The sequence below is a fragment of the Aythya ferina genome, assembly GCF_964211825.1.
Source record: "Aythya ferina genome assembly, chromosome: 7".
In the NCBI taxonomy this organism is placed as follows: Eukaryota; Metazoa; Chordata; class Aves; order Anseriformes; family Anatidae; genus Aythya; species Aythya ferina.
Window position 1 is genome coordinate 7396028 of NC_140302.1, and position 18214 is coordinate 7414241.

The 18214-nt window shown below is 39.5% G+C and overlaps 1 protein-coding gene across 17 annotated transcripts in view; it reads left to right on the forward strand.

Annotated features, from left to right (window-relative positions):
- Positions 1-18214, forward strand: part of PCDH15 (protocadherin related 15) — an 883259-nt gene that overhangs the window by 759533 nt on the left and 105512 nt on the right. For all 17 annotated transcript variants that reach the window (XM_084525148.1, XM_084525147.1, XM_084525146.1 and 14 more), the window contains one exon: positions 10632-10748. In XM_084525148.1, the coding sequence (XP_084381274.1) occupies positions 10632-10748 (117 nt within the window). The remainder of the gene's footprint in view (positions 1-10631; positions 10749-18214) is intronic.

Below are 18214 nucleotides of genomic sequence, written 5' to 3' on the forward strand. Positions count from 1 at the left end.
ACCTCTGGCAGCTTGGTGCTGTGCCCAGTCCCTGTGCCCAACCACCTCTGGGTGCAGACCCTTTCCCTAACACCAGCCTGACCCTCCCCTGTCCCAGCTTCATCCTGTCCTCTCAGGTCCTGTTGCTGTCCCCAGAGAGCAGAGCTCAGAGCCTGCCCCTCCACTCCCCATGATGGAGCTGCAGGCTGCCATGAGGCCTCCCCTCTTCTCCTCTGCTCTGGGCTGAACAAACCGAGGGCCCCCAGCTGCTCCTCACAAGCCTTGCCCTCTGGGCCCTTCACCATCTTTGTTCACAGTATGATCTTGATGCCATAGCAGTGCCGAATTCCAACTTGATTACATGAGAAAGCTCCCTGTGTTTTCCTAACAACCTGTGCCTCAAATCAGAACACACAGAAGCATAATTTCTTTGCTTTTCTAAGGTAGGAGGGTTGGAAGAAGATGGATGTTTGTTGAACGAATCACCATCTCAAACCAATCAGTTAGAGCCCCCAGTAAAGCTAGGAAAGCAAAGCTCTGTTGCAGTAACCTGGCACTTGAGACTGGAGCTGGAATAAAATGTTAGAGCAGGACACTTTGCTCCTCTAACACAGCACCTTTACTGCACTGATGGAGAGTGCTGTGGAATGGGTGGCCTTGGTTTTTATAAAATGCTTAAACGGTCACTAAAAGAAGAATGGGAGAAGGTGGATCCACAGGTTGTCATCAAGGAGAGAGGACATTTTGGTTCAAACTCAGCTCCAGTAGATGTTTAATTACACACGTGTGTAGTTGCCACTTTTTTTGTGTGTCCTTGCAAGACTATGAATTAATTCAGGTCTTGTTTGTAATGAGCAGGTGAGCAGTAATCTATCAGTGCTTCACTATGGTGGGAATTCATGTTATAGTGAGATTTAATTACAATAATAATGAAGATTTGCTGCCAGTCACTATGCAGGTAATGAAGGATACATGAAGATGAAAGACTGGTGAATCACAGTCAAACACATCCTCCGCTTCTAATAGTTCTAAAATAAAATTTAGTTTGTTTTTACGTTTTTCAGTAAATTTACATCCCCAAAGTAATCTTTCCTTTCTAACATGTAACAAAAACAATTTCCCATTGAAAAAGAAAAAAAAGGAGCTGCATTTCATCCAAAATGCAACTGCTTATCTGCTTATTTTTCTATTTTCTAGCAGGATTTATGGCATAACAGGCACAGTGTTGCACTGTGGTGCCAGTAAGCAGATTTGTTTTTTTGATCTCAACTTACCTGTTCATTTATCTGCTAAAGTCATTTATTGCTTCGCATATTCCACTATGAAACTTAATTCATATTATGAGACATTTCAGGGCCTTCTGAACACTAAGTATTAGAAAGAGGCAGTTATACCATGTTAACAACTCTCCATTTTGTATAGTTACAAACAAAAAACCCTGTGCAAAGAAGCACTAGACCCAATTAAAGACAAAATTCTGCGTGCCGGTTCACACAGTTCATTGCATTAGCCTGCCAACATCATCACAAAGATTTTTAACTTGCTGCTCTAAGGTACTCAGCACCACATGATTCTCTAACCTTGGTTCTTGTAACTTAATCACTGTGGCTGATACGTAAGTCTATTTCAAATACTTGTGGCACACTAGTTGTAGTTTTGAAGTACTGACTTACTTCATTGGAATTTAAATAAATAAATTAAAGAATGCATTGGTAAATGAAAATATTGGATCATGAAGAAAAGTTTGCTTGCAAGCTTTGGTATGTATCTTAGAGGAATGAATAGAGTGGTGCGATGCAAGAGCCTTAAAGGTGGTGTGTGCTCATTAACAGAGCCTTAGGAAATTGCTTAAAGAATGGGAAAGGAACCTAGAGTTCTTGTTGCTCCATTATCTGGTTAATTTATGTACTTCTATGTTAAGTCATACAACAATTTCACTTTTTTCATAGAAGTTGTATTTTTCATAAGGGTCACAACTTTGAAATGGGAACACTCTTGGATATGAGGTAGAAATAATAACAGGAGATTTTCCATCACATCTATGACTATAGATGATAAAATCAACATACTGCTGTGTTTGTAAAACCAGTGTTAAAGTTAAGCGTCACTGAGATAAGTTAAAAGTAGATAATTTTTTGCAATTATGTTTATCTTATACATTAGCAAGTATAAATTGTTCTGTGTTCTTCTTAGCATCAATTACAGAAACTGATGAAATGAAAGCACAAATTTCACAGGAAGGATAGTTGGGAATATCTCAAAGAGAATTACCTTACCTCAGTGATTACAAGTCATAGCGTGGTTATTCATTTTTAATCCCTTTGCAATCTATCTGAAAGTCTAGATACATCTGGTTGTGCTATATTTTGTTGCTGTGTACCGCTCCACAGAGTTAGCTGGGTAAATTACGACAGATAACCAGTATTGTTAACTTAAATGGGTCATTCAGCAGAAGGATGAGAGTTTGCTTGAAATCTTAAGATCCTGGTTATTGTCCCAATTTTAGTGCATTAACTGCCTACAGTAGACTTATAGGAGACTTCTGTGATTAAACTCTTAGTGGTTATTGAGGCCTCGAAAATACTTGTTTGTTGTAGCATCTCTGTTTGCATGAGTATTTGCTTAGTGAAAGAATACTTACAGTTTACACAACCACATACATGTATAAACTCTTGGCATAAGGTAAAGATCTTCTGCATTTTGCTGTAGCTGTATTTGTGGCGTAGTAGATGTTTAAGTGAAAGGGAAATAAAAATTCCTTTTCTAGTAATGGGATTATATTAGAAAAACACTTGGGTTTTCTTTCAGAACATAAGACTCAGTTGTGAAAGAATGGTTATCTAAAGTCATGGCTTAAACTTTCAGTTGTTTCAATGGTGTGTCTGTGACTCCAAATCTAGTGCCCTTGATTCAGAACAGTTCTAAAACTTTTTAAACAATCATGTAATTTAAGAGTATCATGACATAAAAGCATTCTAAATTTGCATTTTAATATTTAATATTAAATTTGTGCTGCTCTAAATTAGGTTGATTAGCATCATCTTGAAAGGCTTTGGGAACTTACCAAGTTAAATAATAGAAATATAATCAAATGAGGATTTTCAGAAATTGAGAAATTACGGAAGGAACTGAGGGCTCCAGATGGCTACTAGCAGTTAGCATGGACTGAACCAATGGATGATAATGAAATATGGCACTTCTGGGTGATGCAGCTGAAACGTAGCGATGGTAGCAGAGATCCTGTGCAAACATCAGTAAGCTCTGTGCTGGATGGGTTTCTACGGAGTGACAGCCTGTGGTGGGGCCAGAGGTCCTTGGGTAGGCCATGGGCATGAATCTGGTCTGCAGTCCAGCCGGGAGCAAAATGGACAGGGCCAGGAGCAGGGCTGGAGGCCAGCCTCCCTCAGCATCACTGGATGCTGGGGAGAGCCCCTGGGTCTGGCAGGGGTGCTGGGCCCAGGGGCAGGGTGTTGGAATGGCCCGCATAAGGCTGAGCAGGGCCTTCAGGGGCTTAGGGTGCCCTTAGGGCTGTGAAATCCCGTGTCTCTAGGGGACTTCCATTCCGCTTATTTATTAATGAATTACTTTGCGCTTCTTTTAAGAGGGTTTTGAGCAACATCTTCCTACAGCTGAAGAAAACACAGGAGAAATAATGATTTTCAAGTGTAGTGATGCCAAAAAACCACTTTGCTTTCTGTAGAAGAGAGTTTCGAGGGAAAAGTAGAGGAATGTTAAATTTCTCCTTGGAAATCCCCAAACACCAAGGGATTATTAAACACTTGGAGGCAGCTTAGATGGGAAGCCACCAGCTCTGGTAATGTGCACATAGGCTTAATTGGCAGATGTTCAAAACCAAGTGACAGTATTAATACTTGGAGAAAAATTGAGAAAGTGAAAATTTTAGTGTGACATACACTATGTTTTGAAGTAAACCTCCTTGCTTTCTCCTTTAGTGGGATTATGTTAATGTACATTTAATATTAGTGGAAGTAGGGACAACTTTAAAAATACATTTGTTCTATTTATTACACGTGATAAAAGCCAGCAGACTGCAAAAGGAGCTGTAAATGCCTAATATGCATTTATTAGCTCAGACGCTGTTCAGTCATGCTGGTTTTTATAGTGAGGGCATGTTGATTTCCACTTAGATACAGATGACTAGAAACCTTAGCATCAGCAGCTATAATCGAAGAGCACAGTCCCAAAGTGGCAGGAAAAACACTTGGATGTATTTAAAAACTCTTTATGAAATGATTCACAAAGCACGAGTATGTAATATTTAAGAAGCGAATGTCCCTAACCAACCTAGAGTGATTTTGTCAACAGGTCAGAAGCAGGAGGGTAAGTGTTTCTTCTCAGGCTTTTAGAAGTTTTATGGTAGAATGCTTTCTGCTCCAGGAGTTGAGGAGAGAGATGAGAATAAAGAGCATTTTGCATTTGTAATGCAGTCTCCTCAGGTAGGCACTTCTGCATACGTACTCAGTTAATAATGGTAAAAAACTTCCAACAGACTCACAGTGGTCTGAATAAATCAGCAGAATTTCTGAGCTTTGTGCTCTTTTTATAGGAGTTTGTCGCTCTGGATCTGTTCAGCAACTTAATGATCAGATTTCACTGTCGTGGCATTGTAGCTATTTTAATAAATAATCAATACTTGATTATAATTAGGTCACATTCTACAAAAAATGTAAGCTGAAAATCAGGCTGATTTTTTAAGCTATATAAAACAAGATGACTACTAGATGAAAAAAGTATAAGCCTGTTTCCATAAGGAGAGAACTGGGAGAGGGTAAAACAGATTTTTACGAGGGCTGGGGGGAGGAGAAGCTTCACTCCTATTTGGCAGGGCTGCCCTCTAGTGCACTGCAGGCTAAAGGCAGCAGATTTTTCCATTAGTAATGGGGTTCCCTGTGCACAATAACTGGGCGTTTGTACACATGATTATGCTCGAGGAAAAAAATTAATATATATATATATATACACACATATATATATGTGTGTATATATGCAAATATCTAAAGTATATTAGTGCCATCTTGTGTTGCTTCTGTTTGTGTCAAGATAGGTGATGAAAAATTAACTTCCTACTGTTCATTTTTCTCTTAAGAAAAACAACATTTTTTAAGAAAGCATGTCAAAAACTCGCTGTTTTTCAGAAAGTTTTCAGTGAGAAAATGCTCAAATCGGTCAAGTCTGTCGTGCATTGTAATGTTGCTGTTCTTTAAAATTCCCTGACAGTCAGGAGCTGCAGACGGAGTTCACAAGAGTGAGAAGGGGCCGTATCCTGATCCATCACAACTGCCTTGCACCCGGTGCCTAGCAGGAAAGAGCTGTAATCCCTGCATATTTGGCTTCTCCTTTCAGGAAGAATTCTCCAAACATTTTGTAACTGTCGTAGCAACTCCTGGTACATTAGACTTGTGCAGGCTTTGCTGCTTGGGATGTGTTTCTGAAGCGTGAGATTTTAAACAGCTGGGGATGTGCTGGAAGATGGATCTGTAGGATCCAGTGCAAAGTCATAGAGGAGTACTGGGACTGCTCTGCTTTGTGACAGCCCGTCATAACCAGTGGTAACTTGGTGACTCAGGAGCTGCAGAAGTGGCTGAGCTAGCCTAGCTGCTGCTTGCTGCGTGTGGCTATACAGATGTGTGGGGTCTGTGCTGTGATTCACGTGCCGTGCATGCCATCCGTGTGCACTTCGGGTGGTGATGGTGCAAAGCAGATGGCAGTGACTTGGTCCAAATTGTGCAGCTTCGGGATGAGTGAATGAGGAGGCAGAACAGAGTATCGCACCCAGGTGTTACATGTTTATATCCTTAACTTGAAGCACAAATATTAAAGGTCATTCAGTGTCACCATAAATCAAAAATCTATTATTGTCTCTGAAGCCCATTTAAGTGTACAAGTTAATTTCATGCTGGAACTGCTGTACTGCAGATATTGTTCTTGCGCAGTTGTCCTGTGTTGCCCTCCCACATCGGCAGCCGCCACCTGTCGGGGAGCACCTTCTTTGGTTTTAGTTCATAACTGCTAGTGACTGTCTTAATGGTTTTTAAATTACATATTGATTTGCTTCTTAGTGCCTTTCCTCCCCCATGCTTGTTTCTCCTCATTGGCATTCCTGGATGTATATCTTAGTTCACCAACATTTTTGTTCATCATTTTCATATTATTTGCAGGCTGGTCAGTATTGTTTCCTCTAGCCCCTTTGATAAATAACAGCCCTTCAAATATTGTGAATGGGATGTGTCTTGTTCAGATTGTGAGGAGATTGATCAGCAAGTGGCATCACTCAGGAGCTGAGGGAGGCATCAGAATTAATAAATGAATTTTCATCAAGAAATCTCATGATACATTTTCATTTGATTTTGAGACTACGACTGTGGATTCTCTGAAATGACAGTATTTGAGTATACCTCCCATATTGTGCTTCCTTGTTGCTTTATATTCTTACACGTGCAAGGGAAAGGAGTAAGGGCTTGTGCTGTCCTGCTTTTATGTCTTCCCCACTGTGAGCAATGTGAAACAAGGGGAAACAAAAAGTGGTGTGAGATGAGGAACTGTGGTAGGAAGAGAGCTTTGGGTTGTTACGCTTTGACTCTGACCCAGTTGTGTAAACAAAGACATGCAAAAATACAATAAATCTTCAGCTAGATGAGCAGTGACATAAAGGCAATTTTGTACTTATATATAAATATGTGGCTGCTATTACCTTACGGTCAAAATACACAGCCAAGTATTTCAAAGCAAGGTATGCAGAGAATCCATTACCTGCATTTCCCATTTGCCGTTCTGTGTGTGTTTGATAGTTAATAGCTGCCTGGATTTATATGGACGAAGCAGTGGACTGTGAAAGGTTGGAAGACACCACAGTTTGGCCACGAGGGTACGTGCAGGATTATACCATAGTTTTTAAGCGGTAATTCCACAAAGTGGCAGTAAAAAGGAGTGTAAGATTGCCATCCCACTCCTAAACTGTGGTTATTGATTACATCCATAAGCCACATACATGTCAGTGCAAAGCCATTTTTGTGGTGTTTCAACAGAAGCCTTCAGAAGTAAAGTCATCTTCAATTATGTAGCTGTGCAGGAGCATGTCACTCCATGTCCTTGGTCTCCAGTCATGGCAAGGCCCAGTACTTTCTCTAAAATGCTGTATTTTTGCTCCAAATCCCTCTCATCAAAGCCTGAAAACTGCATCTCTGCATGCATCTGGGGAGTCCTCCATGCTGACCACTTCTCAGTGTGAAGTCTGGCGTGGTGCAGAAAAACAAACTAGGAGGACTGATGGCAGGGGCATGGGGGATCATGCCTGTGACCTTGAGCTGTTTTTTTAAAAAAATGTGGAATTTGGTTTCCTTCTATACTCTAACAGAATCAGATGTAGACTGTACTCCATCCTTGGTGTTGGTGCTTTTTAGTTGGTTTTAGCTGGTGCAATAGTTTCTCTTTGTGACCTTTCTGATGCCTTTAAGTGCCCATAATTTGTGAAGAGAAATGATACCACTTGGAGGAGATGAAAATACTAGGAGGAAATGAATTTCCCCAACATGCCTGTAACAAAACCTCTACTTCCTGCATGGGAAATAGCCCAGAAGGGTCATCTTTTTCCTCCTGCCACTGAACAAAGACTTCTACTAGAATAAAGAAAGCACTACAACCAATAAAGCGCTTCCCATGCCATCTGTGTGTTCCGCGTGTATGCCTTCTGCCTGCAGAAGTTCCCTTTCTGCTTCTGGCAGTTATTTGTCAGAAGCATTGTGATGAGCATATGAGACTTGATCACCTGTCTGTAATGTCAGTCTTGCTCTCTCTGAAGTGTATTTATTGCAGCTGTGTTATGGGAAGACATAATTCTTCTGAGGAACTTTCATTGTGATAAAAGCAAGAACATGTAAGTTTGAATTCTGCTGTATAAAACAAGTAGCTGCTTTAGGGGTTGGGAAGAGAGGAGCCAGGAAGAAAAGCACTTGGAGCTGCTCTGTTTAGGTAGGGCTGAAGTATTTGCTGTCTGGTTGCTTGGCTTGGGTAAGGTTTATGAGGCCCAATCATGCATAAAGCTCCACTCAGAGAAGTAAGTTAGGACAGGAAGCCTTCTGATTTTCTACTTCGTGCTACACTTTGTATTCGTGTATATTTTGTGTTGATCCATGTATCTTGAAAAACAGGTGTAGGAATTGGAATGACTTAGTCATTTTCTATAGCAGAGCATGTAGTGTATCATCTTTCAACAGGATTAGGCTTTCCAGCACTGTAAGTTGCAGACTTTCGGGTGCTCAGGTGCACAGAAGATAATAAAAACATCACATGGTGACTCCCCCAGATTCCCCCAGAATGAGGAAGCAGCAGAGTGCAATCTTCTGCTGCTGTGCCAAGAAACAAAGAGTAGACAGGGCTGTGGCTGTGCAGGTGCAGAGACATTTTTTTAAAAAAGGCTGAGCTGTTCCAGAAAATGCTAAGTCCTTGTTAAGTACCATACCAGTAGTTGGTTCAGATGGAGTCTTCATGCGGAAGGACAGAACCTATCTTTTCTGTGACAGTGTGGTCTGTAAAAGGTTGTACCTCTCACTGAAAAACTTGAGGGCCTACAAAACAAAACACTTCCAAATACTGGGGTTTATGCAGCGGTAGTGCCTGTGCATGCAGCATTGTATGATGCTCCTCAGACAATACTCAAGATTATTTTTTATGTACCACCTTTTGCTGATGGTTTTCTGTATGCAGAGCTACTTGGTGTCTGCTTCAAATAAATAAACTGCATCTTTTCTTTGAGGTAGAATGGGCTGTGAATGGAGCCTGACAGGGGGAGACTGCTGTGTGATGTTGGCTGCTTTGCCACTGTGCTGCACTGCTCTGGAGTGGAGTTTCAGGGAGCAAAGCAGAACAAAGGATGGCTTATTTTACAAACATGGTGTCACTTTGAAGAGTCCAGGGGAGCAAAATTGTTTATGTAAATTATTCCTTGGTTTTACATTCTTAATTGAAGTAAATTATCTTCTTGCAAACAGGTCAAGAATTTGAAAGAAAAAGATTCAATGCCTGTAATTCCATACAGAAATGCTAATCTGTTTGAATGTGAATGTTTTTCCAAATTCTATTCTTTTGAATGCTCTCCTAGTTTGAATTGCCTAGTTGTCGCTTTTTGTTGTAATTTGATGGTCCAATTGTCTCTTTGAAAAACTGAAAATCGGTGAAAATGCATTTCCAATGCATTGAAGGCTTGAATTGCAGACCTTTCAGCAGAACATAACACATTAATTTTTCAGGCCTGTATTACATGGGTTTGTAACAGTGATTTCTTCATAGATGTTTATTACCTCTGATGAGATATATATGAATGTTTTAAAAGCTAATGTAGCACACAGGCCAGCAGCAGCATGTAGCATTTGCAGCATGAAGACCTGTAACAACAGGTAGAAGCATCTGTGTGTAAATACTGAGTAGCCATGTTTGTGTGGGTAGCCCAGGAGGTGGGTGGCCCCTGTGTTCTGCTTGAAAGGAGGGGAAGAAGTCTCCTTTTCCTTTGTGGATCAGTAAAGTCACTCCTCTGTGCTGAAGGCATATTGTATCTCTTACTTGTTCTGGATTTTCTCTGTAACAGGGAAAACCAAAATCTGCTATCCATCTGTGCAAAACGGGACGTAGTAGTACACAAAAATGAATCTGTTCTCAAAAGAACTCATGCTAGGAAGGTGGCTCGACAGAAGAAACTGAAATAGTTTTATTATAAGAATAAATATTGTGATTTAAAGATGCGTGTTTAATTTTTTTATTTTTAAAGAACATGCGTATTTTCTGGGCCTCACTGTGAGAGGACGTTGGCAAAAAATGAATTCCTGACAACTTAGGGTGGGAACAATGAATGAGTTTCTGGAACAGCCAGTGATGGTGGCTGAGTTTCTAAATTTCCACAGCCCCTGATGCGCGGGGTGAACGCGTCAGTGAGAGCGGCGTGTATCTCTGCTCGCATCTACCTTGGTGCAAGCTGGCGCAGTGCGTGCAGGCTGCAGGTCCCCCAGTCCCACCCAGCTCGGTGTTTGGCTGGGGTTCTCTTTTGCACATGGATGCACCCATAAATGTATGCACACACAGCTGTGTGCATGTTTACAGGTGCCAAGGTGCATGCACATGTGTTATTGTGACAATGGCATTGGGCTTACAATTGGGCCTTTGAAGCTGTTTTTTGACAGCATACGCATCTGTCTGCAGAACAGCGTATTAGTGAAGTGTTGATATTAATCTGATGTTATGTTTTCCCCTCATTTATTGCATATTAGAGGTAACACACACTGTCAAGCAACGGCAAGCTCATTCATTTTAGAAAATTAGCAAAGCCACGTTGTGGCCCACTGCTTGAGAAACAGCTGTCACGGAAATCTCTGCTTTGTTTACTTGTGAGACTGTGTTTTTCTGCAGAATTCCCTTCTGTTGATCTGTCTCGTATGAATATGTTGTTTTGAAACTTCGGCATCTTCCCCTTCTGTGCTAGTTTTGTTTGGTGGTAATGGAATTGAGAGCCAAGAGGGACTCTGAAAGGCAAATAGGTTTCCTAATTAAGAGGGAGTGATTGGGTAGAATTTGAAAGATCAGTTGTGAATGTGTCTATACTTTTGTTTAAACTTCAGCACTAAACTCTTAATTATGTTTTGCAGGATATGAACGATTACTCGCCGGTATTTAGCAAAAAGCTCTACAGGGGAATGGTTGCTCCTGATGCAGTCAAGGGCACCGTTATCACTACCGTTTCAGCAGAGGATCAAGATCCTCCGGTAAGCAAAAAGGTTCTATTAATATTCTGCACCCAAGAGGGAGAAATCTTTAACCCTCATAAGCGACCTAACTCTCTCAACAACAAAGGTGATTATTATGAGTTTCACAGAGCAGTAACTCATACATTTTTTGTCAGCCTTTTTGGACAGAGGCTGCATGTAAAACAATGGTTTCTGAAGCTGGCACATCAGCGATACAGCTCTTTTCTGACAGGAAGAGGTTTGAAAACCACTTCATTCAACTTCCCAGTGTCAGATGAATTACAGGAATAGGAAAGAATGAAAGTCATGGCTGTCTTTTGTACAGTTGTGCAGCTTAACAGGGAAATAAAATACAGCTTTTTAAGATTGTTACCTTCTTGATTTGCAGTCATTGTGCATTCCTAGTCTGAGACATCATAGGGTCATGGGGAACTGCACAGTCCACCAGCTGGCCTTATTGGATATGTAGTATTTGAACAGACTGGTGTTGTTTTGGGGATAAAGTTTATTTTTGCCACTGGCTTTTATCACTGTTCCCTAGTGAAGCACTCGATTGACAGAACTGAACACATATTTTTGACTTGTTAGCTATTCTGAAGGGTAATATCAATTTTTGTAATCAGAGGTTGATGAACATTGGTGACCAGATGATACACTGAGGACAATAAAAGCCCAAGATGTTCTGCCAGCCAGGTTTAATTTTTAATTGTTAGTGTTTGGCATATTAAGGAGAGTAATCCTCAGGGAGAAGTGTTCAGAGTGAATGTGCCATGCACATTAAAAGATGATGGCAGTGCTTTGACACAAATCAATTGTAGCTTAGCTAAATATGTTTCATAGTACTTTATTTGCCACTCAAGGACAGAAATGCTGAAGCAGTGTTTCTGTAAGGACAGTCCTGCTATCCTTTTGTAAAAAGTCCTAACACAATGGCAAGTAAATTCACTGCAGGTGTTGTCTGTCAGCTGCATATTACTGAACCTGGAGATATTACAGTAGTTAATACTTGCTGAAGATCTGGACTATTGTTTGTCTAAAATACATATAAGAATATGTTATCAACATATAGGTCACAAATAACAATTGTTATCAATAAATAGTTTGCAGTGTACTTGAGGAATGCAGCAGCAGAGGAATGCTGCACGTTTTGCTTCCTTTTTGCTCTGTGGAACTACAGTACTTTTGTCTGATTTTTTTTCACTGTTCCTTGGGGATCTCCAGGCCAAGGTGTCCACCATCATCTTAGTCATTGTTTAAAACTGAAACTTGCAGTGAAAATTAGAGTTGATGGCTCAGATTTTATTCACTGGAAAATAATTTTAAATTGATTTAAGATAATATCCTGTAACTATGTGATCCAAACTAAGCTTTGATTCTACTTTCTGATTTTTTTTTTGGTCTGTCACATTTCATATATGTCTTATTCTTCCATATATTTGGTGCAGTAACATGGGTGCAGAGTTTCTGGGTAGCATTAGAAGCCAGCAAGGTTTATGCTTACACTATATAGCACAAAAGTATCACCTTATGTTGCCAACACTTCTTCCTGAATAATAATGCACTCTGTTACTGTAGTACTACCATCAAATTAGTAAGCTTTGCCTTCATAAACATGGGTCTGAATTGCATTCAGCATCTCAGGGAGTTCAGCAGATGGGTGTTAGCTGGTGAAAATTCTTTGTTGCTCTCCCTAGGAATGAGTTGGAAACCAGGCAGGTAGAAAACTCAATTTTTGTTAAAAAGCTTTCATCCTCAGCAGTTAGCAGCAACAGGAAACACTGCCCATATCACAAGTGGAGCTGCTTTAGAGTGATCTGTCAGTGGAGAGGGGGGAAAACTTGCTTTCCATGACTGTTGAAAGTGCAATTTCTATTTTTTTTTTTTTTATTTTGACAGTCAAAATCAGCCAGTAATACAGTTCTAAATCCATCAGTAGCACTTCTATAGACCTGGCTCTGCCTGTAGCAACAGTACGCATTTGTCCTAGCAGGTTATCTCACCAACCTTTGAGAAAAGCATGCAGAAAAGGATGCTAAGGATCAGTGAAATAGGACAAAAATCAGAATTTATCTTTCATGGAATTAGTGGAAATTTCAACACAAATGAGTTATTGGGATATATATTTAAAAATATATATTATATTGTAAAAATATATTTTTATATATTCATTGCTGCTAGAGAATCAGTTTTTAACTTGATTTTTTATGCAGATTTTATTTAATATTATCTGTTGCCTTACAATAAGATTATTTTGGTCTTGATGAAGGATTTGCCCATTCTGATATAATCTCCATTTTGTGATTCCCTAGGTTAATGTGTTTAAACATTAAAGAATAAGATATCACCAAAACAGTTGATGAAACAAAACAGTCTCTAACTGATTAATAATGTATTTGTAACCTTTCTTAGTTCTGTGGAATCTGCATTTTATAATGTAAGGTTATGTCACTTTATCATCTAAAAAACAAACAAACAAACAAGAAAAAACACACACACAAAAAACAATAATACTACTAGCCCATCAAACTGTTAGCAGATTTTTTTACTTAGAATTATGTTTAGCCCTTTATCCTTCTGCAGTCTCTCCATTTCTAACATTTCTATCACTGTCAGATGGACAGATAAAAGTAGAAATTGATCATGAGTAAGCTTCCCTACTCTTACAGTGGATAATAATGGCCATCCTTAGGTAGCATGGGAATGGGAGAATATAAAACCAGACTAAAGCACTTATGTCTCCTAAATTCCTTTCTTGTGATTTCCTCATGTGTTTATATGGATTTATTTTTTTTCTGATTTTGAATGTTTTGTATTTGAAAGATGTGAGAATTGCTTGTATTTCTGTAGAGAAATTGATGTACATACATGAGAGAAATCAAAATCACTGCGTGCTGGATCCTGCTTATTACCATTATAATAGGCATAAATGCAGGTAACAATGTGAAGATTTTGAAGTCTTCAAAATCAACTGTTGCATTGAAATTGTGTAATTTTCTTAATTGAAGCATACAAACCTGATGCCTGTAACATAAAGCCACCAGTAGAATGCAAGTGTTGATAACAGGATTGGTTTGGTCACAACAAACATCGATTTCTGATTACTACTAAGTGCTCATTTAATACAAAAATCACCTGTGCTAGATTCAAATGCTCCCAAGTAGAAACCTCATTTTAACCTTTGGATTTCAAAGTGATCAAAGAACTCTTGGCCTGAAGGCATGAGGTATCTCTGATAGTTATTCCTTCAGTGCCCTAGTGAAATGTCAATTAAAACATAGAAACCAGTGCTTTTCTGTAAAGGACAGAATAGGATTTGAAAGGTTTTCTTGAGCAAATGTCAGTTTCAGTTCTAACCGTTTTCTCCTTTCTTTCCTTTTCCAGTTCGCATTCACTTTGTGTGTGTGTGTGACAACTGAGAATATAAACTATTTTTAATAAGTTACTTTTCATACTTGCATTAAAAATCCTTAATTTGAATTACCACTCTGGTCATTGAAATCTGGTACATTTGGTTTCACATACATTTCAGGAAGCATGTTAGATCAACTTACGTCCTTTTGTTTGTTGGAATGGTCCATAGTATATTTTTCTCCAGTTTTAAAGAGTTTTATGGTATGCGATCTCTCAAGTTACTTCATACATCCTACTGTTGCTCACACTGTGTTTCCCAGACCAGCTTTCCTCTAATTCTTGACATGTGTACAGGTAAACGGTAACAAAATGCATAAAGCAACAAAAGCCGGCCAAGGGAGGCAAAGGGAGTTCTGGTAGTAGAGCAGAGCCCTGGTGGCATGACTGCTAAGGAAAAGCTTGAGTACATCTTCAAATCTTTCTAAATAACTGGTAAACCTTGCTAAAATACAAAGCTTGAACTTTAAAACACTTTTAGAACTCACAGGAAGCTGTCCTCTTTGTGTGGGGGCTAACTGTGAAGAACCAGATGGGGGAAGCATCCCAGCCTCTGTGTAAAGGGTTGAAGGGAGTGACACAGAGGTGTCAGGACAGAGCAGTCAGTTGTGCACAGGATTTCCCTTGTGTCATCTTGAGCTTTCCTTCCAGAATGGTTGTCCATCTGGAACTAAAGGACTAAGAGACACGATTTTTCCACTGTTAAACTGTGTTCTTTGTTTCCTGTAAGAACTCCATTGACTATTAGAATTTAACTTCCCAACCAAATCCTGTTCTGAAAACAGTGATCTGACCAAAGGATGAAGTCAAAAGTGAATAACAGTGCAAGCAGGTATCCTGTGAGGTCCATAACTATTCGTGTGGCTGGAAAACACAGACGTGTTACATCTGTACTGGGTGTGCCAAATAAATGCTTCATGCAACTAAAGTAGATATGATAATATCCTATAGAAAAAAAAAAAAAAAAAAAAAAAAAAAGAAACAATTATCTGTAAAATAGGGAATGAAAACCAAGATCTAAGGCCACTGGGGGGGGGAAGCCTGGAGTTACAGGCATAGCTGAGCATAAAAGAGCATAAAAGAGAAGTAAGAGTCTAAGGCTGCAAGGTAATAAAGAAAAGTCCATCAATGGAGACAGAAAGGAGTGAGCGAGTCCTTGTACAGCCGATAATCAGACATTTGCTTTGGGGCATGTTAGTGTGGACTAAGGGGTGGTGAGAGAGAAGGATGCCGAGTTACTGGAGTTTCTGAGACAGCTCCTCATGCTTAGCCACTGTTATATTTAATCAAACCTAGAGTTTTGAACTAGCATCTGTATGCCCTGCTTTGCTTTAGATAACACAAATGTACACAGCTTTGGTTTCACCCAGAGATGTTTTCCAGTCTTTTTAGTGAGACATACCTGCAGACCCCAAGGCTTAGATGAAGCCGGTGTCTGACTCTCTCATCAACACTTCTGAATTTTATCAGCACAGTCGTTAGTATCCTGAGCTAGCAAACGTCTGTTCTTTGGGCAGGTAGATGACCTTTTATAGCTGGTGAGATCTGAAGCGTACATCAGGGCTGTAACAGATGCATAAAGCCCTCTATCCTACGTTGCTCGATGCTATCTGATGCTGGAATGTCCTCAGGACTGCTTTCAGTTCCCCTGTTTGTAATAATACTTCTACTCTCAGTGCTCAGTCTAAGAGCTTAGCTCTCAAGGAATGATGAGTGGCTAGCACAAGACACAGCTTCTTCAAATGCTTCAGGGGTGGCAGCCAAAAATGTGTGGAATTGGTGTCTAGACAATGCTTGGGCCATCTGGGTGAGTCACGCTTGGCAGCTGAACAGAGGCACGGCTGAAACTGCTTTTAAACAGTTCTCTTTAAACTTCTCTTCCTTCCTTCCACGTTGGGTTTTGATGTGACTTAAACCAAAAATAAATGCTAGGCCATGCTGTACATCGTCACAGGGTATCTTCGTTTCCTACACACACTAATGAATAGTCTGACTTAAAATGGCATGGGGCAACCTGTTCAGGAGCAGGAGAGGGGCAAGTAAAAAGGATTTGGCTCTGTGGAATGACAGCAGAGCAGTGGCTTGCCTTGAAACTTTAGGGGTTAAACCAGATTGAGTGGGAAGGTTTTGGTGATGAGAAAGGTCTTTAAAGTTGTTTTATTTCCAGTTATGTACCAAACTTTTTTTTTTTTTTTTTTTTTTTTAAGGAGATAATTGCACGTGGAGGGATTTGAATGTTGGTTGCATTAAGCTTGTCCTTTTTGTTTGTCAAAGGCACTACGTCCTGTACAGATGGCCATGCACGTACTGAAGTTAGCTATTCAAGGACACCCGAGATCATCCCTGGGGAGAAAAAGAAGAGTTTTATTCATTGTGATTAGTTCATGCTTTATTGAAGTGATATGGTGATGAAAGATGCCAGATGATTATAATCATTTTCTCAAGGAGCTTAACTCTCCAAATATTGCGAAAGGAGAGCAGCTTGAGCTATGTGATAGGTGCTTGGTTTAATTATCAGGAGGTGAATATTTCCAGGACTGATATATCACGAGGTGCATGCTTTTCCTCTGTAGGCTTTTTTTTTACATGAGCCATCACTGTAAAAGCTGGAATATTTCTTTCATGGACAATTCCCCCACATATTCTGATTTTGTTGATTTGAAAAGTCAATAGAAACAGATGCAGAATGCTAATTTTAATGACCAGTCAGTTTCCAGAGCTCCAGAACATCCAGTTTAATGGTTTATCCAGTCTTGTAACACCTTGTAAAGTTTGTGATCAGTGGAGCTATTTTGTCAGATTGAGAGTAATTGTCCTTATTGTTTTACAGCACCCACTGAAAGTGTGATGCTAACAGATATTTAATTAGAGATTTAACAGATACTTAATTAGAGATAAAAACATTTTCATATAGTCAAGGGCTTGATCTTTTATAAACTATTACTGTTGAATATCATAGTGTCTGCTGGAGATTAGCATAAGGGAAACATACTGCAAAATCAGTAAGCTCTTAAAGGAATTTTATCTTGTGGATTTAAAAGTTTATACTCATTTTGTGTTCAGCTTGTTATTAATTCAGAATTTACAGAATTAATCCAGACTTGCAGACTCCTTCATTGAATTACATACTAAAGAATAAAGTAATTCAAATTTTAGAGCTTATATAAAATTATAAAATGGTAATGACTGGTAAATGAGAGAGTAAATAAGTGTGAGTGCACTGTTAACACTCCGTAGTTGGTAGGAGACCCACCAAAGTCAATTGCTTGCCTTGTGGACTGGCCCATCTTTAATGGTAACTGTCCTGTGTTGGTTTGTTACAAAGAACACTTGTGGCCATCTGTACATTTTGTCTTTAGCATCACTTCCCTTTTTTTTTTTTTCACAGAGCTAACTTTACAAAATTTGCCTTAGTGAACTCTTTATGTTGTAAATCATTCAGATTTCTGTTGAAATTTTTGAATGAAAATGAATGGAGACCATACATTTAACCTTACTTGCTTCACATTTTATCTACAGTAGCTGTAGAAGTAATCTGACTTCAGTCAGAAAGTGGCATTGAGTGCAAAGGGACTTGATGAATAGGTCTGCCTTTATCTTTTATACTAGTATTCCATCCTAGTACTTGGGTAAAATCCCAGTCATTTACACAGATGCACATCTGGGATCTTCATGAATAGAGTGCAGATGGAAGTGAAATGCTCTTTTTTCCTCACTCTTCTGGGCTCCATTTTTCTGGTTTTGTACCTCCGTTACCCTTTTGCATAGTGGGAGTAAGGATTCTAACTTCCTTTTGAATTACTTTCAGAAATACCAGTGAAAACATAAAGAAGACGTTACTGTTACTTTACTCATGCCATTTCGATGGATCTATTGCATTACAATTCCTCTGTAACCTCTCTGTGCCTGTTGAGAGTTATCTTGGTAGTGCACATGTGTACTCTGCATGGCCTCTTTGTCCAGGATCTCCACATGCAGCCTGATCATCTAATGTAAATGCTGGGGATGTTTTCTTGCCATACCCATGGAGTTTCCCCAGAGAAAATGGAAACATGAGGAATTATGCAGCAATAATA